Source organism: Sphaeramia orbicularis, chromosome 13 (genome assembly GCF_902148855.1).
Source record: "Sphaeramia orbicularis chromosome 13, fSphaOr1.1, whole genome shotgun sequence".
NCBI classification, from domain to species: domain Eukaryota; kingdom Metazoa; phylum Chordata; class Actinopteri; order Kurtiformes; family Apogonidae; genus Sphaeramia; species Sphaeramia orbicularis.
In genome coordinates this window covers 44,429,737-44,454,605 of record NC_043969.1, presented here as the reverse complement: position 1 = coordinate 44,454,605, position 24,869 = coordinate 44,429,737, and the positions used below count along the sequence as shown (strand labels likewise).

At 36.0% G+C, this 24,869-nt stretch overlaps 1 protein-coding gene across 1 annotated transcript in view; it reads left to right on the top strand.

Annotated features, from left to right (window-relative positions):
* The first annotated feature begins 3,725 nt into the window (after nt 1-3,725).
* axl (AXL receptor tyrosine kinase) overlaps nt 3,726-24,869 on the top strand; it is a 62,720-nt gene continuing 41,576 nt past the window's right edge. Inside the window, exons 1-4 of the mRNA XM_030153127.1 lie at nt 3,726-4,258; nt 14,987-15,197; nt 16,486-16,586; nt 16,676-16,858. Coding sequence (XP_030008987.1) covers nt 4,129-4,258; nt 14,987-15,197; nt 16,486-16,586; nt 16,676-16,858 — 625 coding nt within the window. The 5' untranslated portion in view covers nt 3,726-4,128. The remainder of the gene's footprint in view (nt 4,259-14,986; nt 15,198-16,485; nt 16,587-16,675; nt 16,859-24,869) is intronic.

The following is a 24,869-nucleotide window of genomic DNA, read 5'->3' as shown; positions in this document are numbered from 1 at the left end:
ATAATCTTCCTATCTTTTCAATATTAATGTTGATGATTTCATCCAGTTGAGCTCAGACATCATCTGAAATAGTGTTTAAATTGCCAAGAATACATCAGTATAAAAGAATACATGAGTCATCCCATAATTGGAGACACATTTCATATCGACCGATGATGATACATTTTCTAAGAATTCGATAAACATTCTTGTCGGAGTAGGTTTCATTCAGCACGAGATTATTGTTATTGGTTTGTCCTCTTATTGAAGAATCTCCTGAACATCTTTTCTACTAAAAAATTGTCAACTTTCACTCTTTTAATTACTAAAATGTTATTGTCTTTACTAGAATCTATTGTTTAAGAGAAAATTCTTAGACTGCGTTGATAGTTTTCATCATTTTCTTCGATTGTTTTCATTTTTTGTCACTCTTTTGCTGGTGATAAAATATCCATTAAAGGTTCAATCTGTAATTTTTAACATTTTTGTGTGCTTATAAGATGTTTATTAAAGTTAACTAAGCTAACCTTTTTACATAACATTTCTAAAACTAACCAAAACAACTGACTGCTGACTGTAAGGACAACAATATTGTAAGTATAAGTACAATACATAAGACTCCTTTAATGTGAGTGATCAGGGCCGGATCTATGGGGGGGACCCCTGTAGACCCTTGCCCCCCCCCCAGCTGCCCCTTTAACTTTACTGCTCTTAAAACTTTACCTGTAAAAACAAACCACCCTCATGCCCACATAAACTGACAAAAACTGATTTAATAAAAGAGCTTCATTCTTTTAATCCACCACATCTGTGAAGTGATTATGGCCTTTTTACAGAGCAGAAATAGTACTTTTGGTGAGATATACCCAATTTATGCATTTATACTTTTCCTTTTTATGAGCCACACAGTTTTGTTTGTTTGATCACTGCTTGTTTTGCATTGCGAACACATCGGTAGTGTCTGATATAGGGCATCAAATGAGAATAAATACAGTATTTTTGTGGATCTTTTGTCGAGCCCATTTAGATATATGCTCCCATGTACCATCCTCTTATGCCAACATGGAAAAAAGCTCTTGTCAGCTGATGTAAACTTGCTTAAATCTGCCACTGTGTGTGACCCTTTAAACCCTAAGCCTAAAATGGTCCGCCTGGATTTATTTTCCTATTTTGGCTGTAAAAAGGTTAGAAAATATGCTGTCAGTGAGTCCGTTTGCGCATTTTTCTGGAGCATGTTTTTTTCCAGGTCTTTCAAAAATCTAGCAGTCATTTATATTTTACTGCATGTCATAATTCTGCTAAAATGGCTTGTTCCCCAGCTTCTAGTACAGGTGTGAGTGAAACTACCGTAATGACCTAATAAAGTATATAAAGCGCAACATCTCAGGTTTCAGAAACCTTTGGAATTTTTCCAGTTGCACAAACAGTGAGAGTTCCAGCCATCCAAACTGCATATGTGCAGGGTGTGTCAGCGATGACACGTCAGGTTTTAAAGAGTTAACTGAAGCATCTGGTCAGTTTGTGTGTCGTATACTGATAAATTAACTACAGAAATGATCATTTTTATTAAAATATCAAGTTGTTAATACTTTGCCTCTATAGTAGATATGGCAGAATTCTAGCTTGAGTCACAAAAATATAAAGTTTTTGTTTATTTTGAGACTCTGTTCCTGCAAACAGTCATTCACTGCAGCAAAGTGGAAAATAAGTACCGTTCTTTAAAGTTGTGTAAGACTTTTTGTGACATTTTTGCACTTTGACGAAGATGTTTTGCATGATGCTGTTTTCTTTTTTTCTCAACTTTGTTAGAAATATATGTGTTTACAAAACATTGAGAAATTTTGAACAAACATCAAGATGTCAAAAGGAAAAATCATCCAAACAAATAAAATGACATAATGCAAAGGCTTACAGACACAAAAAAGATCATAATAATAACTTGAAATATAAATATCTAAGAAAAAAAAAACAGAGTGCAAATTCAGTCCATTTTAAAGAATTCTTTATAAATTGTCAGAGTGCTTGTGCTTTTCTTGTTAAAGACAAATTCCAGTGATTTAATATATTTTTCAAATTCAATCCTAAAGACTTTAAAATTTTTACTTTAAAATTGTGGTGTAATGGAAATCTGATCGATAGGTGGACTTTTGAGATGAACAGTTGCATCCCCCAGGAAAAAAATCATTTACTGTCTCAGAAAACAATATAACACCTTTCTGAAACTTTGGCAGCCATATTTAGAGCATACTGGCACATCTCTTACACCAAGTACTTAATGTAGTTATCTGTATTGACCTTGTACACTGACTGCCTGCCCCCCCCCCCCTTTGTTTTGTTTTGTTTTTTTTTTTGTAAGAAGGTTATCTTTCTTGTCTTGTTTATTATTGTTACGTCTTTATATTGCTGGTATATTTTATTTGTATAGAAGCGTATTGCATTCACTCAAAATATAAAATTCGGCTCTGTTTTCCCGAATTGACGAGATAATTACCTCGTAATTATGAGAAAAAATAAGTTTAAAAAAAATTTGGCTCTGTTTTTCTGAATTAACAAGATACTGTTTTCTGAAAAAAATTAAATTTGGCTGTTTTTCTGAATTTCTGAATTAACGAGATACTGTTTTCGAAAAAAAATTAAATTCGGCTCTGTTTTTCTGAATTAACGAGATAGTGTTTTCTGAAAAAAATTTAAATTCGGTTCTTTTTTTCTGAATTAACGGGATACTGTTTTCTGACCAAATTTAAATTTGGCTCGGTTTTTCTGAATTTCTGAATTAAAGAGATACTGTTTTTTGGAAAAAAATTAAATTTGGCTGTTTTTCTGAATTTCTGAATTAATGAGATACTGTTTTCTGAAAAAAATTAAATTCGGCTCCTTTTCTAAATTAACAAGATAGTGTTTTCTGAAAAAATTTAAATTCTGTTATTTTTTTCTGAATTAACGGGATACTGTTTTCTGACAAAATTTAAATTTGGCTCTGTTTTTCTGAATTTCTGAATTAACGAGATACTGTTTTCTGAAAAAAATTAAAATTCAGCTCTGTTTTTCTGAATTTCTGAATTAACGAGATACTGTTTTCTGAAAAAAATTATATTCTGCTCTGTTTTTCTGAATTAACGAGATACTGTTTTCTGAAAAAAAAAAAAAATCGGCTCTGTTCTTCTGAATTAAGTAAAAACAGCTGATTTTTTATTTTTTCAGAAAACAATATCTCGTTAATTCAGAAAAACAGCCGAATTTTATTTTTTGTGTGAATGCAATACACTTCCGTTTGTTTGTACACATTGCATTAAAAAAAACTGAAAATAAAATATTTTGGGGAAAAAAACTTTAAAATTTGGGCGTGATTTGGCATGTTTACATTTGTGTAAGTGAAATTTTCCAAATAAAATGATCATATTAACAGTAAATTCAAAATGACCTATGTTCCATGATGCTGCAAGTCCTGTGTTGTTTAGCACAGACTGACAAATTCACATTATTTCTCGCGGGAAACCGGTGATTTACGGGCTTATTTACACCTACTGGGGGTCCATGCGTAATTAAAAGGCGAATGGGGGAATTGTGTTGAGACAATCAGCATGCGGCAGGGTTTCTCACATCCTCTGAGAAAAGGAGGGAGACTCAGGAGGAGGAGGAGGAGGAGGAGGAGGAGGAGGGTGGAAAGAAGTTGAGTTGAGGAATTTGAGTGGTGTTTGAAGGGGGAGAGGGAAAAGAAAAGAGCCAGGGGGATGTCTGAAGGAACCGGTGGGCAGGAGAAAACACTTTGGACGACAGACTCCAGGAAACACTGGGTTAAAAATACGCGCTCGGTTACTAGAAATAGACTTGGATAACTTCATCAAAGTTCGGAGCGCGTTTTTTTTTTCTCCGTGCGCTTTTTCGCGTGCTGACGCTTTTACGCATAAAAAAGGACTCTGGACCGGACTGTGTCTGGGACTGGAGACAATACTAACCAACAAGAACCGCCACTCTTTTCTTTTTTTTGTCTTTCAGATCCTCTTCTCATAAAAAGAGGAACTGAAACCATTTGGATTGTGCTCGATTTGGTGGATGATCTCATTTTTTCAGCATCTGTCGGACTGTTTTTTTTTTTTTCTTCCATTCCGACGCATGTCTTTGGATGTTTTGCGCTGCTGAGATGCGCTGATGGAGTCCGGGGATGTCTCTAAGATGACTGCAGCTTTATTCTTAAGAAGTAACATGTGTGGATTGAGATTTGTCCTTTTTCTGGTCGTTGGCTCTGTTTGGCGGACGGTGAATGGAGGCGCTCTGACAGGTATGGGTCCGTCTGAGCTGATCTGAGTTCAGTTTCCAGGCTGTTTCTCGACTCCAGTGGAAGGAAAAAAAGAAAACAGCATAATGAGCAATTAGTCCAGTCAGCTTTCTGCGTCTATAACTCATTAATGTAATTTGCTTTGAGGTAGGGAGGTTGAGAGGGGTGTGTGTGAGTACAAACCACATCTGCAAGTGTGCACAACATCTGGATGACATGAAGCAAATCTCATAAAAAGTCTTTTAAAACAAGGTGAACAAACAAAACAAATAAATATCCCCGTTTTATTGGTTGAAAACTGCTGAATGGGGCTGATTTTGTAGATTTTTCTGCTGATAGTCTCAGGAGGATGGAGGTGATGGGAGCAGGTCGTGTTATTAGCAGGGGTGTCAAAGTCATTTTAGTTCAGGGGCCACATTCACCCCAATATGATCTGAAGTGGGCCAAACCAGTGAATTAATAACATAATAATATAAAAATATTGCCAACTCCTAATATTTCAATGTGTTTTATTGTGAAAAAAGTAAAATTACATTATGGAAACGTTTACATCTATAAACTGTGAATAACATGAACAACCATGAAAAACTGAAATTTATCAAGAAAAATAAGTGCAATTTTAACTGTATTTTGCCTCTGCTTATCATTTGTAAATGTGCATTACAACTTACAGATCACAATGGATCTGCAAATTTACAAAATATTTTAGTAACAGGCAGAAAATGAGTAAAATTGCACTTACTTCTCTTTACACATTTCTAGTTTTTCATATTTTTTGTGAAAGGCTAGTTTGTAAATGTACACATTTTCATGTAATTTCACTATTTTACACTAAAACAGAGGAAAAATTTGGAATTGTCATTATTTTTAGGTTTTTATCCAATCCAATCCAACTTTATTTGTAAAGCACTTTAAAACAACCACAGTGGACCCAAGTGCTGCACAGAAGAATAAATAAAACCAAAATAGAAGAAAAAAATACAGAAATAGATTTAAAGACATAGAAACTGTACAAAAAAGAAAAAAGTGCGATACAGAAGAATAAATAAATCTCAGATAAAAGAATAAAATACAAGAATAGATTAAAAAGCCATACAATTAAAAACAACAAAAATAAATAAATAGGTAAATAAGAACAATAAACTACTACCAAATAGAAAACAATAGAATAATAAAGATAGTACCTTTATGGTAGTATTTTACTGATCTGACCCACTTGAGACTAAAGTAGGGCTTTTTATGGCCCCTAAAGTAAAATGATTGACTGGTAATATCTTGAGTGTAACTTTTGTATTTCATAAATTCATCCTGGGCTGGATTGGACCCTTTGGCGGGCCGGATTTGGCCCCCGAGCCGCATGTTTGACACCTGTGTGTTATGGGGTCGCTGTTTTGCTTGACTAGACTTGTGGAGGGTCTTGTTTGTGAGATCTGCTGCAGCAGCTTTTTAACCCTTAAGATTAAGAGTAATCCTAACTGAGAGGATTCCAGGATTCCCACCAGTTCTGGAATTTCAGGGATAGTTGTTGAGTCTGTTGAAATCAGATGAATGAGGGTTAATACACCTTTTTTTTTGGTCAGTAGAACACTAGAAAGCAGACTAAGTGTCTAAAGGATTTCACACAAACATCTCCATGTGCTCAGTTAAGGTTATTTTGTCATGTTGTTGAAGGTGGGTTTCATTTTGTATTCTACTCCCCTTCGTGTTTAGTGACTTGAGGAATTACATGCTTGAAGATCAGCTGAGGAACTCTGATTTGTTTTGGTTGTTTTGGTCTAAAGCTGATACGCTGACTTGGCTTTTTAATGTGGAAACTGTCTCTTTTGGTGAGCTGGCTGATTTCTGACACTGACAAAACCAATATAACAGCATGGAAGTGTGTTTATTTGGAATTTGTGGAAGTGTATGTTGGTTAAAGAGTTGAGCAGTATCATGATAACAATCAAAAGACCCAGCACTACTTTTGTGGCAGCTCCCAAATGTTTTCCTCTTTATTTAACCTTTCTTAAGTGATTTATCAACATTTATTGCAGTATTATCTTCTTTATTTTCCATTTTTTTCAGTGAAAATCAAGTGTTTTCCTATATCTAATTCACTTATCATGTAGATGTTCATAAAAGTTCAGATTTAAGTTGAGGGTTATTATATCAGAAACAGAGGAAACTGAAGAAAAAATGACTTTTTCAGCCCAAATATCAATAATTGAACATAAACCAAGTGTGTCCACCCACTGTCATTGATCCAACTCCATGGGTTTTACTGGTGAATCAATGTTGTAGAAGCTGACGGTGTTTCCATGGTAACTACAGAGCCTCTGAACGTCCAAATGAGTCATATCTGATGACCATGAAAAGATGACAATCTGCATTTTAACCCAGTTATATCCACTTATTAATAGGTTTAGTTTTTCAGAAGTTATTAAACATTTTACATCAGTAGATGATTTTGGTTGATGGTGGATGTTTGGGTCTTTCTGGGTTAAAGTTGCAGAAGCTGAAATTGGAAGGCAAAAAAACAGAACAAAACACCTGAATATGAACATAAACACCTTCCATCTGCAGCTCTGTCCTCTCAGTCCAAATCAAAAGACTACATTTAATAATAAATTTTGATGAACTTGATGCTGTTTCATGCTTTTATGGAAAAGTAAAACTACTCTTCCAAACTTCTATGTCAAAACACTGAGATAGCCAAATACATGTCTGATAACACCTGTGATTAGAAGAAAATGTACACCATGGAGCAGATTTTCTACTCCCTGAAGACACAATTATTCTTTATTCTTATGTCCACTCAGATCCCTGGAGTTACAATATTCTGAGGGGAGAATTATTATGGATTTTTTTTACCCAGTGACTCTGCAACTTTAATTGAGCAATGTCATATGTACCCTTAAAAACATTCAGTATGGTTTGGAAAAGCACTATTTAAACTAGATAACTGTAGAACTGAACTTCCATGTCAATGTAATTAACACCTAAATCAGTAAATTGATTAATAATAGGGATGTATTGACGTGTATCTCCCAAACACTGGTATTAACCAAAATCAGTTATGAGTGGTGGAAACACTTCAAAATAGTTTGGTTGGCATATTTTAATATATATGGAGGTTTATTGCTTTTTTTTTGCCACAAAAGGGAATGATATGGAGACAAAACAAAAATAAATGAACACTAGCACTGCACCAATGCTTCACCTGTACATAGTATTAGTCAATATTTGCTGATATCGGTCCATATTGGTATTGACATTTAAGATGTGTTTTCATTGACAAAAGCGGCAGAAATTGATCTGATGTGTTATATTCAGTTTATACTGGTAGGTATATAACAGGTATATATGGTTTTTTCATGACTTTGTATATTTGAATATGTTCCTTTAAAGATAATATGACAAATGGCTGAAAGACTTTCAAATAGAAGCTAGTTTCCCTCAGCCACACTGGCTACAGGGCATCAGTTAGTCGTCTGTCCGTCCATCCGTCCGTCTGTCCAAAAACTTTGCCATGCACCAATAAGTCAATCCACTGGGGGCAGTAGTGTGCCTGATAAATCAGGCCGAGGGTTTTCAAGGGCACACACATTATGTTTTTATATTAAAATGAAAATGTCTTTGTTAAGGGGGATCAATAACAACAATAATAAACTAAGCAGAAAATAACACTGGTATCAGCCAAAATCTCATTTCAGATATAGATAGATAGATAGATAGATAGATAGATAGATAGATAGATAGATAGATAGATAGATAGATAGATAGATAGATAGATAGATAGATAGATAGATAGATGCTTTATTCATCCCATAAGGAAATTTACAGGTTCCAACAGTATCACAAACTTAAAAACAACAGTAGTAAAAACACTATAGTGAAAACACAGTAGTAAAAAATACTTTAAATTCCACAAGCAGTCAGTGCAAGAGTATCGGCCAAGAATTTTCACAATCATTGCATCCCTAATAAACAGAAAATATCAATAGTATTGTCCAAGTTGCTGTTCTGTTATAAAACCTAATACCTATAAACCTATAAAACCTCTGATAAATAAATACATAAATCTGGAACTGAACAAACTGACTTTGGAAAATCTTGCTGACTGTAGATCGATCTATCTATCTATCTATCTATCTATCTATCTATCTATCTATCTATCTATCTATCTATCTATCTATCTATCTATCTATCTATCTATCTATCTATCTATCTATCTATCTATCTATCTATCTTTCTCTCTATCTATCTATCTATCTATCTATCTATCTATCTATCTATCTATCTATCTATCTCTCTCTCTCTCTCTCTCTCTCTCTCTCTCTCTCTCTCTCTCTCTCTCTCTCTCTCTCTCTCTCTCTCTCTATCTATCTATCTATCTATCTATCTATCTATCTATCTATCTATCTATCTATCTATCTATCTATCTATCTATCTATCTTCCCTCTTTCCCTGCAGAGGCCTCCACCTGTCAGCTCATGTGTTTTGACCATTACTGTCATGCTGTCTATCTGTGCGCTGTACCTCTGCCCTCAGTAGATGTACGACTGCTAAGACACACACAGATTACCAGACATGGCTGTGATTTATAAGCTCAGACCGGTGGTTTTAAAGCAGAGTTTTTCCTGATGTCTCAGTTCCTTTCTGGATGTAGTGGAAGGCTTGGGGGGCCCAGGGGCGAAGGGGGTGGGGGGTGGGGGTGGAGGGATAAGGGATGAGGAGGGGGTTCAGAGGGGCGAATGCTTTAGTTTGTGACTCAGAGCTGGGGCTGACTCAGACTCAAGCAGTGAAATGATGAATGGGGTAAAGGGGCAAGAGTGGAAGAGAAAGAGTCGGGAGGGGAGGTGGCAAAATGTGTAGCGATGATCCAAAGAATGGCATGAAAAGGAGGCTAAATGAGAAAAGGGCAAAGGCGCGGCACTGAATGGGGGGCTGAATTATGTCGAGTTAAAAAGCCAGAAAGATAAAGAGGGGAAGCGAGAAGGGCATAAATGCACGGACTGTGTTGGGTATTTTTGGTATGTGCATATCCACTGACATTTAACATTGGAGCTATCGGAGTAGGAGTGGAGTCTGAAATGAACAAGAGGGGGGAAAAAGTGTGGGACCTCGAGGGAATTTGAGGGACAAAAGAGAGGAGATGAAGTAGTTAAGCTCAAATGAATCACTGGAGACAGGCCTCACACACATCCACAGTGTGACCGCGGCCTGCTCGGCCCGTTCACCTCTGCAGGATTATAAAAGGTTTACAAGCGTATTATTATATGAATGCAGCATCAAGGGACAGAGGAAGAAAGTAGGGCTCTTTTTGTTCACTATGGCATGGAAAAAAACCAAGTCAAGGCCGTGCAGATTTCTGAAAGAGCTCAGCCAAGCTTAAAAATAAAGGGAGGAATGACTTTTAACGCCAAAAAGCACAGAGACAGAAAGGCGGTGGAGCAGAGACTCAGCGGGACCCTTCATTTATTACACATTCCCTGAATAAGCTGTTTTAGATGCAGGGTCGTGTGTTTGTATGGATTACATGAACATATGTAAGATAGAGGGTTTTGACAGAACTGTGCTGCTTTTACACTAGGGTGAAATAGACTGCGACGGAATCCTCTAGGGTCACAGTGTCGGGGTCAGAGGTCAAAGGTTGGCAATGAAACGGACTTGGAGGGCGGAGTGACAAGCTTGAGAAAGTCTTCACAGGCACCAGTCAGTAAATCAGTCACCAGACAACCTCCTGGGTGGAAAAGTGACGCTAACTCATGCGGCAGTGCCCAAACCTGCAGTTCCTCAAATAGCAACTTCGTTTGTCTTGTGTCATTTTGAAGCCTAAACATGGCTGTGCTGGTTTTGAGGAAACAGGTGCCCATATTTGGTTTAAGAGCTGGTTGGAGAGGAGTGATGGATGAAACTGAAACTTACTGAAAACACAGACCAGGTCTCCTAATGGCATCATATTAGACACCATCAAATCATTACAGGTATTTAATAAATGCTAATACATACAGTTGTATTTGATATGTTAACTGCAGCTACCTGGGCTAAGTAGCAGGCAAGCCAACAAACCATATAACCCAATATGATTTAAAGCTAGCATTGGCTAACACTGCTAAGCTGCTGCTTTTATAGTTATGAAGTATTGTAAACTTCATAAGAAAATCTTCTGATAGTTTTGTTAATGTAACTCCTTTAACACCATTATGATAGAGCTACCTTTCAGTGACTAAAAAATGTTTTATTCTATTAACAAGAGATATGAATGTCCAAAACAGCAGCCGAGCTAATGCTAGCTGTCAATCCCAGCCCAAACAAACTCACCTGTGAGGTAAATACATCAAAAATTCACCCCCTACGCATCTTCAATCATACTGCTAATTTATTTTAACAACATCAAGTAATTTCAGAAACCATATAAAAGTCAATATATACAGTTGTTTTAAAATAAATTAGCATTGTGGTTACTATTTTTAAAAGCATTAGCTTGGATAAACATCTAAAAGTTAGCAAAGGGAAACACACCAAGCTAATGCTTTTTTTTTTTTTTTTTTTTTTTTTTTTTTTTTTTTTTTTTACAAAATTCCAACCATACTGCTAATTTATTTCATCAACACTAAGTAATTTCAGGTTTCATAATAATGTTAACACAATAAGTTGTATTAAAGTTTTGATTAGTATTTTCTAAAAGTTAGCATTAGTTTGGCAAAAGATCTAAAAGTCAGTGTCAAGGGAGATTGACCAAACCAATGCTAACTTTTAGAAAATATTAGCCACCTTAAACAATGTTAAGTAATTTGGACAACACCAAGAAATTCCATATGCTATAAAAATGCTAAGGCGTGCAATTTATTCAGTTAAGATGAATGCGCAGTGTGGTGTTTTCTAAAACTTTGCATTAACTTTGTGAGTTCCACCTTTGACTCTTTCTTTTTTGGAGGGGAGTGATGGATGAAACTGAAACTTACTGAAAACACAGACCCTGTCTCCTAATGGCATCATATTAGACACCATCAAATCATTACAGGTATTTGATAAATATTAATACATACAGTTGTATTTGATATGTTGATTACAGCTACCTGGGCTAAGTAGCAGGCTAGCCGACAAACCATTTGACTCAATATGATTTAAAGCTAGCATCAGCTAACACCGCTAAGCTGAGGCATTTATGGTTAAGTATTGTAAACTTCATAAGAGAATCTTCCCATGGTTTTGCTAATTTAACTCCTTTAACACCATTATGATAGAGCTGCCTGTCAGTGACTAAAAATGTTTTATTCTATTAACAAGAGATATGAATGTCCAAAACAGCAGCCAAGCTAACGCTAGCTGTCAGTCAAAGCCCAGACAAACTCACCTGTGAGGTAAATACATCAAAAATTCACCCCCTACACATCTCCAACCATACTGCTAATTTATTTTAACAACACCAAGTCATTTCAGAAACCTTATGAGTCAACATATGCAGTTATTTTAAAATAAATTAGCATTGTGGTTACTATTTTTAAAAGTATCAGCTTGGATAAACATCTAAAAGTTAGCAAAGGGAAACACACCAAGCTAATGCTTTTTTTTTTTTGTTTTTGTTTTTTTACAAAACTCCAACCATACTGCTTATTTATTTTATCAACACTAAGTAATTTCAGGTTCCATAATAATATTAGCACAATAAGTTGTATTAAAGTTTTGGTTAGTATGTTCTAAAAGTTAGCATTAGTTTGGCAAAAGATCTAAAAGTCAATGTCAAGGGAGATTGACCAAACCAATGCTAACTTTTAGAAAATATTAGCCACCTTAAACAATGCTAAGTATTTTAGACAACATCAAGAAATTCCATATACTATAAAAATGCTAAGGCGTGCAATTTATTCAGTTAAAATTAATACACAGTGTGGTGTTTTCTAAAAGTTTGTATTAACTTTGTGAGTTCCACCTTTGACTCTTTCTTATTTTTTTACTCTTTTGGCCAATTATGGTCACCTCTGGGATAAAAAAAAAGATGTGCTGACCTAAAATGCCAAACTCAGTGCGTGCACATTGTCATATTTGTTTATCTTTATGTATTTTATCATCTGTATCCTTGGAAAGCACCCTGGATACCATACATTTTTATGTGATGCTGCAATAGGAGTTCTGTTGGAGGGCTTGGTTTTATTTGTGTCCATCCTTGCATCCTCTCCAGCATTTTGATTTATGTGCAAGGCTGTTGCATGTTATAACAAGAATGCTTCTCATTTCTGTTGAGTGTCTTAAAGTAAAAAAAAAAAAACAAGGCTCCACCAGTCAGATAAGGTTTTACTCATCATATTTATTGCCCTCTCAGCGTCACTACTTGGATGTTAAACAGATTCGCAGACTTCTTGGCAGTCGACCTGCAGGCGTATCGTTGCTTTTTGAGAGAAACCCTGAATATGTTTAGTGTTTGTGTTGAGCTCTGTGTGCTCTGACACTGACAGAGGCTAAAGGAGGACCAGCCTTTCCCCGAACAAGGAGCCTTTGTCCCAGTATCGGCTCTGTCCTTCTCAGGTCAGCTCCTCTATCAGTGAGGGACGACAGATAACTGCACTCATTTAAAGGCCGGTGCGATAGTGGACAAACTCTGGGTTTATCTGGGGAAGGGAGACACATATATAGGCACCAAAAATAAACAGAATTATCCAAGCAAACAGGAAAAAATCAGTTTAGTGGTAAAAAGTCAAGCTGATTAATTTACATGTCTGGTAAATTAAAACTTTAGACAAGTTATTAACAAAAATTCAACTAAAGCAACTGAAATCACACATTTTGCACTTTTAATTATTTTATTGCCAGGTTACCAGCAACTAGAGCTTAACATTTTCAGCATTTATATCGATAGTTACCATGATAACCAGTTTAAATACAATTTGTGAAAACTGAAGAGACCGTTTATGGTTTTAGACTTTATTTATTTTACATTCAGAACATTTCAGAAATCTACAAGTATATAGCATTCATAATACTTGGAATGATAGTTGTTGGTTGGGTATATCATACGGATGAGAGAAATTAAAACATCAGAATATTTAGTGTTTTATCTCTGCATGTTCAGATAAGCAACAGGTGCATCGAAGAAAAATTACATGTGAAAACAACCAGAAAAAGCTCCTACACACTCCCTGATTTAACCTTTATCACAGTGTTTCAGTTTTACCGGAGGAAAGTTGGAAAGACTAAGACGTCGGAACAAAATTTATAGAAGCAAGACGTGTAGGAGCTTTTCGTGGTTGTTTTTAGATTTATCACTGGAAACAAAATAAACCCGGAAAGGCAAAAAATATTGCATAGCACTGGCCTTCAACAAAATGATCATGATATCATATAAAAATGATATGATGCAGAATCATATCATGATAATTATCTTTATTTTCTTATTGATTAGCCCTGTCAATAACTGATTTTTGGTATTTGATGTAGTTTTGTTAAATTTTTGCCATTTGCTTCCATTTAAATGAACATGTATTTTGGCCTCACACTTATGTTATAAATCTCAAATTTCTAATTTTTGCTTAGAGTAAAAGGTTTATTAGTAAGGGGAATAAAGACACATTTATCACTGTTCCATAACATGTATATTCTTGTTTGTTTTGACATAGAAAAACAGCAAAACCATTCATCGCTGTAAACAAAATAAACCCTAAAAGGCAAAAAAAAAAAATCCTTAGTGCTGACCTCCAAGGAAAATATCATGATATAATATAAAAATGATATGATTCAGAATTATATCATGATAGTTATCCTTATTTTCTTATTGATTAGCCCTGTCAGTAACTGATTTAAGGTATTTGATGTAGTTTTGTCAGGTTTTTGCCATTTGCTTCCTTTTGAATGTGTTTAACCCATAGAGACCCAGTGCTACTTTTGTGGCAGTTTTCTATTTTTAACCTTTCTTAAGTGATTTATCATTACATTTATCCTTATATTATGCTTTTTATTTTGTATTCTTAAATGAAAACCAGGTATTTTTCTATATTTAATTTATTGATCATGTAGATGTTCATAAAAGCTCAAATTAAAGTTGAGGGTTATTGTATCAAAAACAGAAGAAAAAGTGACTTTTTCAGTAAAATCTCTCATTAACTGAATATAAACCCAGTGTGCCCATCCACTGTCATTGATCCAACTCCATGGGTTTTACTGGTGAATCAATGTTGTAGAAGATGACTGTGTTTCCACTGTAATTACAGAGCTTCTGAACGTCCAAATGGGTCATATCGGATGACCATGAAAAGATGACAAACTGCATTTCACACCAATTATTTACATGTATTGGTAGGATTAGTGGATCAACAGTGATTTAACTTTTTATATCAGTAAATGATTTTGGTCGGCAGTAGATGTTTGGGTTTTTATGGGTTAAGAGTCTGGTTTAGAGCCACTCTCAATGTAACGTGTCATGAGATAACTTTTGTTATGATGTGACGTTATGGAAATAAAATCTGATTTGGTTTGATCTTAAATGAGCATGGATTTTGGCCTGTGTCACTTAGAGTTAACAGATTAAATGATGAGTGGTAAGTCAGACATGTTTAGCACTGGTCCATAACATGTATATTTGTGTTTGTTTTGACTTAGAAAATTAGCAAAACCATTCATAATTTTTGAAAATATAGAAACATAAACCCCTTTCTTGGTCTTTGTGTGCATAATTTGACCAAATTTTATAGATGCTATTTAAGTTTTATTTTAAGGACACATGGAAAACTAAGCTTCTTTCCCTTTTAATCACAGATTTGGAGTTCGAGCGCAGCCCCGCTACCGTCATCTCGTCTTTGGGAAAACCAGTAACATTGCACTGCACTCTTAAGGGAACAGGAGGCGAGGAGGAGGACCCCCCTGATGTTGTCTGGCTGAGGGACGGCGTTCACCTTCAGTACGGCGACACTAACCAGTTCCAGGTCCATACTGGTAGCAACACGTGGACCATCATGAGCACACTCAGGTCGGTAACTGAGTCCTGTGTTGAGCTGCTTTGCCAAATCCAGTAGGTTTAAAGGTAGTAAGTTTCTTTTCAAATCGTGCCACACTTGGCCTCAAAGTGTTACTCATGCATCTGGGGGTATTGTATTAATTTTCCATTCTTCCACTGGACCCAGGATTATGTAACAGTGAAATCTGAAAGAAATAAAACCTCTTTGTTTTAAAGTGTTTAATCCCATTGACTGGATTAATAGAATAGTAATCAGAGTCTGAGTCTGCGTCTCCCTCCTTTATCTGCTTTCATTGCTTGATTCTCAGTCTTATTTTGTTTTCATGTATATGTGTAAGTTTTTCATGTTTTCTTGCAATCTGTTTTACTTTTCAAGACTATAGTAGGATTATTTTGTTTGTATTGTTGAGTATTCAAAATAAACTGAACTGAACTAAATCCTTATGAAACTTATAAAATCACACCCTTGTGTACATTATTATTTTATTCATTATTATTACTATTTATGTCATTTTAGTCACTTTAACAAACGTTTATATTTGTATCTTATCTTTATTTTTTTCTATTGTATTTAATGCCTCCTTTCTTGTGCTACTGTACATTTGAATTTCTCCTTTGGGGGATCAATAATGTATATCTTATCTTACCTTTGTGATGGTTGGAAAACAATAAAGACTTCGTGGAGAATGGATTTGCTTCAATCAGGCAATCCATTTATTTGTGCACAAATGAGAAAACTGACAGACGAAGCTTTGCCCTCTCTCAAGAGTCAGTTCTACCTAATACAGAAAATCAGTCTAACTTATAGAGGCTGTGCTAAGCTTACATGGAATTGGCTAATATAAAATATGATGTATGATACTGTTGCTAAGTAAAAGAAAGAATGTCAGATGGACACAGGACAGAATGTAAGACCTTGGAGTCATTCTGGGAAGTTTGGAAAGTAACTCTTTGTTGAATTCCAGAACTGAGAGAGCTCATGCTCTGCTATGGGCTAAAAGGTCAAACTATACATTGTGCTATCTTTAGAGATAAAGTAGCTTACAATATGCAGAATTGAGAAGCTGACTGAGAGAAACATTCATGTTTTGAAGGACACAGGTGTCTTGCAAACTAACAGTTGTGAGGAGCCAAGAAAAGAAAACTTATGGTCAGCATTAAGCATTAAAATCAGTATTAACACCTTGTCTCGTCTCGTCTCACCTTACCTTACCTTGTCTTGTCTTACCTCATCTCATCTCATCTCATCTTATCTCATCTTATCTCATCTTATCTCATCTCACCTTACCTTACCTTACAGGATTGAGAAAGTCCAGCTTCCCGACATGGGCTCGTACCGTTGTGCTGTTTTTGTTGAAAGCGACCAGACTTTATCAGACGAGGGGGGCATTCAGCTGGAAGGTAAATAAATCTTCAGATCCTGACATAAACACAGACGATGCTGCTGCCTGTTTTATTTACCTTGTTAATTCTTTTGATTTCCCTGCCAGGCCTTCCTCACTTCTCCGTGGAGCCTCAGCACATGTCTGTGGTGGCCAACATGTCCTTGAGCCTTTGCTGTGTGGCCCATGGGCCTCCAGAACCGGTCAGGGTCATCTGGCTGCAGGACGGCGCGCCCCTCAACACCCTGACCGACCCGGTGGCGCTGTCACCATCCACGCTCAACATCACAGGTATCAGCACCTCTGCATTTAAATACAGACATTTATAGCATCTTAGACTAAAATATCTCAAAACAACTAGGCCTGTATTCTATATTTAATTGACTTGCGTATTTAAATTATATGGAATGTTTCCAAAGATGTTCAGATTTGAACCCTTGTAAGTGGTGTCATATCCCATTTACTAAGTTATCAATATGTTTAAGGTTTTTTTGTGGTTATTTCATTAAAATACAATGACACAGTTTGAAATTACTTCACTAAATGAAGTGGGAATACAACTGTAATTTACTGAGTGAAGTATTGAGTGGAAAATATCTGTCACATAGTGTTTCAGAGCCATAACAGGACAATAAGGATAGTTAGAATAAAAGGTAATATCTTCATTTTAAACATTAGCAAAATTCATAGATTATTAAGGTCATATTTTATAGTATGTTTGTAGTTATTTTGAGTGAAACAATCAATAAATGCTTCATTGACATTAGAGTCATGCCTGCACCTCATATAGTCATAGAAAAAAGTTATTAGACCACCCTTGTTTTCCTCAATTTCTTGTTCATTTTAATGCGTTGTACAACTAAAGGTACATTTGTTTGGACAAATATAATGATAACAACAAAAATAGCTCATAAGAGTTTAATTTCAGAGCTGATATCTATCCATTTTCCATGTTTTCTTGATAATAACCAAAATCATTTCATTTCTTCCATCAATATCTATGGCATTGTACTGACAAAAACAGTGCTTTTAGGCATTCCATGTTTTCTTTTCTGTCTGTTTTAGTCACATGATACATGTAGGAGTTAGTACTTGATTGCGTAACCATTGTTTCTGATGACTTTTGATGGTCTAATAATTTTTTCCGCGACTTATGTGGCTTTTTGGATGTACAGAAGTAAGGCCACTACACAGTGTATATGTTAGGGCTTTTATTGTGAAAGGTAACAGCAGAAGTGACTACAGTGCAACAGTTTTGCGACTATTTTGATTGAGAAACAACTAGTGGTTTTAATGACATACCATGCATTGACTTGAACACAAAGCAGCCAAAACAGATCAAGTAAAACATAAGACCTTAATCACCAGCCCAGTACAGAGCTGTGTTAACAGCAAACTGCATTTCAAGCATTTATCCAAAAGCTCATTCAACAAACCCACAGACAACAAGATTAGGGAAATGGAAGTGCATAATTCTAAGGTACTTCCAGGTTTTAGGGCTCAGTTCGCTCTTTACAGTGGTAAATAAACCAATGTGGGATTGCAACTGGTGTTTTTTTCTTAATCAAAACATTTGTCAGTTAGTTTTTAATAACAAATTACATTTCCTGTGATGAAAAGTCAAACTGAAGATACCCAAATGAATATAAAACAGAAAAAGCATCACACTTATACATTTGGAATCAGAAAACATTTTTAATGATGTAAACAGATGCTTAATGATGATGATTAGTCACTTATTAGATTATGTATTTAGGCTCTGGTTCAGTCTGGTAAGAAATAAAAGTTCTTAGATGAGTAGAAATAGCAAACTTTCCAAATTATAGCTGTTTTATATAATCCATGATGATTAATTGCATTGCAGAACTTCAAAAACTTACACAGAAACTGCACTCTATTCATTCAACAACATCCAAGTCCAAGACCCCCCCCCCCTTGGCTTAAACAAAACCATCAAATAAGCTCCCTCCCCGGAGAGGCCAGGCCTGGCTCGGTGCCACCGGATCCATTGAGGATGTGCTTCTGTGGTCATGTGGTTGATGGGCGAAGGCAGAGCAGGAGGCACAAGAGAAGGAAAACAGCAGCAGAGGACAGAGGCAGATAAAAGAATATGTCTGCTCAATTAAACCTTTAGACAACTGATTAACAGAAATTCCACTGAAGCAACTGAAATCACACATTTTGCAGTTTTAATTCTTTTATTAGTTTTAACCCATAAAGACCCAGTGCTACTTCTGTGGCAGTTCCCAAATTAATTTTTCTCTGTATTTAACCTTTCATAAGTTATTCATCACCCTTCATCATAATATTATCCTCTGTATTTTGCATTTTTCACTGTAAATCATGTATTTTCCTATTTTGAATTTCCTGTATTTAATTTAGATGTTCATAAAAACACAGAGTAAATACAAAGATTATTATATCACAACAAAGAAAACTGTAGAAAAAGTGACTTTATCAGCAAATATATTAATAACTGAACGTAAAAATAAGTGTCTCCATCCACTGTCATTGATCAAACTTCATGGGTTTTACCGGTGAATCAATGTTGTAGAAGATGACGGTGTTTCCACGTTCACTACGGAGCCTCTGAATGTCCAAATGGGTCATATCTGATGACCATGAAAAGATGACAAACTGTATTTTACACCAATTATTTACATGCATTGATAGCATTAGTGGATCAACAGGTATTAAACAGTTTAGACTGGTAGATGCTTTTGGTTGCCAGTGGATATGTGGGTCTATATGGGTTAATACAAGTGAGACGTGTAGGAGTTTTTTCTGGCTGTTTTTAGATTTATCAATTGTATTGTAAACAAAATAAAACCTAAAAGGCAAAATAAATAGTGCATAGTGCTGACCTCCAAAGAAAATGATCATAATATGATATAATAATTACATGATGCAAAATTATATCATGGTAGCTATCCTTATTTTCTTATTGCACTGGAAAAAATCAAAATCTTACTAAGTGTGTTTTTCTCATTTCTAGTCCAAATATCTCATCACACTTAAAATAAGACAGAATCACCTGAAGAGTAACTTTGCAGTGAGATATATTTTTAAACAATAGATCTTGAAAATCTTATTTCAAGAAATCTTAGCAAGAAAATTTCCACTTGTTCCACTGGCAGATTTATGCTCGAATTAAGCAAAAAATAAATAAATCTTGAATTAAGCAAAAAAATCTGCCAATGGAATAAATGAAAATTATCTTGGTAAGATTTCTTGAAATAAGATTTTCAAGATCTATTGTCTAAAAATAAGTTCTTATATCTCACTGTAAAGTTACTCTTTAGGTGATTATGTCATATTTTAAGTGTGATGAAATATTTGGACTTGAAATGAGAAAAATACACTTGGTAAGATTTCGATTTTTTTTTTTCCAGTGTGTAGATATTTAATGTAGTTTTGTCAGGTTTTTGCCATTTGCTTCTTTTTAAATGAACATGGATTATGGCTTCTGTTATAAAGCTCAACCTTCTATGAATTTTCACTTAGAGCAAAGGGTTAATAGATTAAATGATGAGTGGTAAGTAACACATGTTTACCACTGTTCCATGACATATACAGTCACGGAAAAAATTATTAGACCATCAAAAGTCATCAAAAACAGTGGTTATGCTATCAAGTACTAACTCCTGTGTATATCATGTGACTAAAACAGACAGAAAATTAAACATGGAATGTCTAAAAGCACTGTTTTTGTCAGTACAATGCCATAGATATTGATGTAAGAACTGAAGTGATTTGGTTATTATCAAGAAAACCATGGAAAATGGATAGATATCAGCTCTGAAATTAAACTACTATGAGCTATTGCTATTGTTAGCATTATATTTGTCCAAACAAATGTACCAGGCATTAAAATGAACAAGAAATTGAAGAAAACAAGGGTGATCGACTGTATATCTGTGTTTGTTTGGGCTTAAAAAGGAAAATGCTCATGATATAATAGAGAAATGAAGAGGGTCCAGCTGATGCTTGAAAGCAAACCACAGGTGCCTGACAGATAGATGTCCCGTGTGGAGTCTGTTAGTAGTAGGAGGATGGGCTGAGTCAGAGGGAGGGGGTGGGGTGGGGGGGGCAGTGGTCGGTTGAAAGATCTGGTCTGACTCATCCCAGAAGCTCGGCTGCCATTGACCAGGACCGTTTGACTGGAACCGACACTCACATCTCTGGAATGGACAGCTGCTTTGGCAAACCACAGGTCCAGACCAAGAAAAACACAAATAATCTTCAAAAGGCCCATAAAGAGGAATGGTATGAAGTACATGCCAACTATTTAAGAACCAGGAGACACGTGTGCTCTGAGTTCAAGCTGTAGGCGAATGGGCAGCGCAGGAACTAGAACCACAGAGGAATTAAAAAACCAAGGCTCTGGTGAAGTTATAGCCAGTGATCAGTGTTGGGCAACTTACTGAAATCAATCCTCGTTATAGTTACTATTCTGTCAAAAATAACTCAATTAATTTACCTTCCTACTTTTGTGTTATTTTGCTTTAAAGATGTGGCACCGCGTCTATAGAACAACCTCCCTCAAACAACACCTTAAAGCACTTTTGTTTAAGCAATCACTTTAAATCCAACTGACTCAGGGCAGCTACAGACTGTTTGCACTTAATGTATTTATTGCATTTTAACTGTATTTTAACTGTATTTCAATTGCTTTTTAAATTGTATTTTAGTTGTTTTGCACTGTCAAGCACTTTGACTCCCTGTCTGTGAAAAAAGCTTTATAAATAAAACTTACTTACTTACTTATTCATAACTAAATAGGGTTGGTCTCAGTTAATTGAAGTTTTGGTTTTATGAAAATTGTGAAAAATGCTTAAATCGCAAAATGTAGATTGTTCTTCAGGAGACCTTTCTTGCCCAACAAAAATTCAGATTGCTACCTATTTACTTCTTCTAATACATCAAGTGTGAATTATAAACACATAAAACATTTGGTTTCATATATGCTTTTATGTGTTTTATTTGTGTACAGATCTATGGCCACCTGTGTTGTTTTCAAAGTGCTTTATAAATTTAGTTTTTAGTTTGTTTGTTTTTTTAAGTCTATTTCAGTTTAGGCACAAACATATTAGAAAACAAAGGGGAAAAAATTGGGACTGGATGTTTCTCCAGTCATGCACAGCATGTAGTTTTAGTAAAGAAAGAGTATTTTTAATCAGGTTTTGTCTTTATGTAGCCGGGAAACAATAAAAAAAAAGTGCAAATGCAAAATTCAGAGGGTAATATTATAATAAATGGTGATAAATCAGTTAGGAAAAGTTAAATAGAGAGAAAAAATCATTTTGGAACTGACACATAAGTCTCACTGGGTCCTTATGGGTTAATACGTAAAACTCAGCAACGTATACATGGATACAAACAGGACACAATGCACAAACAAGCATATAATAATAACAACAGTACAGCGAAACCAGAAGCAGTATTCATGACCACAGGACTGCTCCCTGTGTAAAAACTGTTTCAGATTTGGTTTTAAGTGATTCCAGAATCCAGTTTGATTTCCACATACTGTACTGCAACGCCTCCACACTGCCCGGGTGGATAAAACATGTCAGGAAGTTGCTCGACCGTCATCGTCAGCTGATATTGTTGATCAAGACCGGCTCTTTGTTCTGACCCTTCATGACATGTAGAGCGAGTCAGAAGGTGTTGTGCTGCGGTTTACTGATGAGGAAGGAAGGGGACGGAAAGGCAAGTGGTGCAATCTCGAGATGTCCTGATGAGCAGTTCATTCACCCACACGGCTGGTGGTCACCCCTCCCACACACTAACCCCCCCCCCCCTCGCCGTTTTTACCCCCTGTTCTTTTTCCGGCCGGAACACAATGGAAGCATGGTGCCGTTGGGGCTGAACGACACACTGGCCGGTTCTGTGGATGCTCAGTTTGAGGCTGATTGGCAGTGTTCGGGTGTTAGATAACAGTGATAAAAGTTGAATGTCACACACACACACACACATATGTTCTACTGTGTGTGTGTGTGTGTGTGTGTCTGTAAAACTGTGCTGTGTTGTGGAATGTGTCAAGTGTGTGAGCTCGCTGTGAGTCACTGTGTGAGAGGACTCATTCTCTGTTGAATGTCAGTGTGTGTCACAGTGTTTTGCTGTTGCCCCCCCCCCCCCCCCCCCCCCCCACACACACACACACACACACACACACACACACACACACACTCGAGGAGCCCCAGCGTTCTGAAGGCAGCAGTTCAGCCTTTTACACCTGGATGTAAACTCAGCTGCTCTCTTTGTTCTCTAAACCAGCCAAGCATATTTTTTTATCTTCACATACGAGCTGCAGGCTGACCACAGTTAAAAATGACAGTTTTGTGTCCTGGGTGGCTCATAAATCCAACATCTGAGTTCCATCTAGGCCTGGACGTTGTTTAAATAATACAATCAATATAAATAATGGAAACACATGTGCAGTGTCCTCATTATAAATACTGATCTGGTGATGCTGATGTGAAAACCAGGCAAGCTTTAAATGGGTTATGACATTGAACTTTTAGACTTTGGCCATAAGCACATCTGAATACTGGTCATACAGATCATTTTTCATGTCCCACTCAGCAGACGTTTGCTTTACATGTCCGGTTTACCAGGGTAATTATGGTATTTTGCAGTGTTCACTTACTTATCTATAAACATGTAACATCATAGGTCACTAGGTCAGTGAGTTTATTTCAGTCTGTTTATAGCAGTGTTTTTCAGCCTTGGGGTCGGGAGCCCACGTGGGGTCGCCTGAAATTTCTAGTAATTGATAAAAATAATAATAATAAAAAAAAAAACTTACTAATAAAAAATATATGGTGAGTTGAGAGAGACAATCCCAATCCATAAAAGACATGACAAACTCTGAAGCTGAAACTGAAGCACTGTGGTTCTGTTTATCTTTCAAATGTTAATTGTGGTCTGTTTCAGATGCTGCAGCTCTTTCATAATTCATAGTTTGAGTTATTATTTGTTCAGTATTAATTTGCAGCCTTGTAAATCCAAGCTGGACTGACTGTACATATCCTGACCATGGAAAATAAAATTCTCACATTGTGCAGTAATCTACACCTGGCCTTTCTGCCTTCATCCATAATAATGTCATCTAAAATGAACGTTTATTTGCAACATAGTATAGCAAAGTATTACATGATCAAAAACAAATTAATTTTAGCAAAAAAAAAGTTTGGGGTCTGAATGTCTGGGGTTGCCAGAAATTTGTGCTGTTAAAATGGGGTCAGGGGCCAAAAAAGGTTGGGAACCACTGATTTATATTGTTACTTTAGCATCTGTCTGTACTAAACTAGTTGTTCTCAGTCCATCGTGATATCATGAATTGGAATGGTTGCAGCGGCTTGATGCCCTACATCGATCTTAATTTCGTTTGATGTACTGTACATTGTACTGTGCTGTCAAATGACAATAAGAGCTATTCTGATTCTGACTGTGATTCTGATGAATTGTGTAAATATACATGCCATACACGGTTAATTGTGTTATCTGTATGCATTATAAGCTTTACACATGTATGTTCACGCTGTGTCAAATACCACACGATTAGTGGTTAGGGTTAGGGTTAGCGGTTACGGATATGAAAACCGGAGATCTTGATGTAAATTGTCACACGATCAAATGACGTTGAATATCACACGAAAAGATGAAAATGCGTACAGATAGCACGACACATGCCATAAGAACTGGTGTGACATATTACGTGATTTCATGAGACCAGTCTGTTCAGTCTGCATTAACCAGCAGATTTCATATAACATGTTATTTTGCTGCTGTTGAATTAATTATATAAAATTACCATAAATCCATCAAATTTGACATACAGTGAGTCTGATTTACACAGATGCTGAATAGTTATGCTAATGTGAAAATATTATCGATCCATTTGTAATACTAAAAAGTAACAAATGCAGCTCTTTCCAAAGGCAGATTTGTCATAATCTGTTGTTTTGGAGCCTTGAATTTGTCTGCCACCATCTTGGTTTTTGAAGACATAAGTCACCATATTTAGACGAGAGGATGGAGCTGGTAAAGAGTGACCAAGCTAATGCTAGCTTACTTAAAATACCAGCCAAGCTCGCTACCTGTCATGCTCACAAATAAATTAAGCTACTGTAAAAATGTCGATGTTTCAGTATAGTAATTTTAAGAGTTTAATTACCTAGCTGCTCTGGTTAGCAGGCTAGCTGAAAAACCATATAAACTGTTTGACCTTTGCTGAGTTAATGCTAACATTACTTAATGTGGCTAAGGTATGCTAATAGGTCAGCAAGTCTGATTA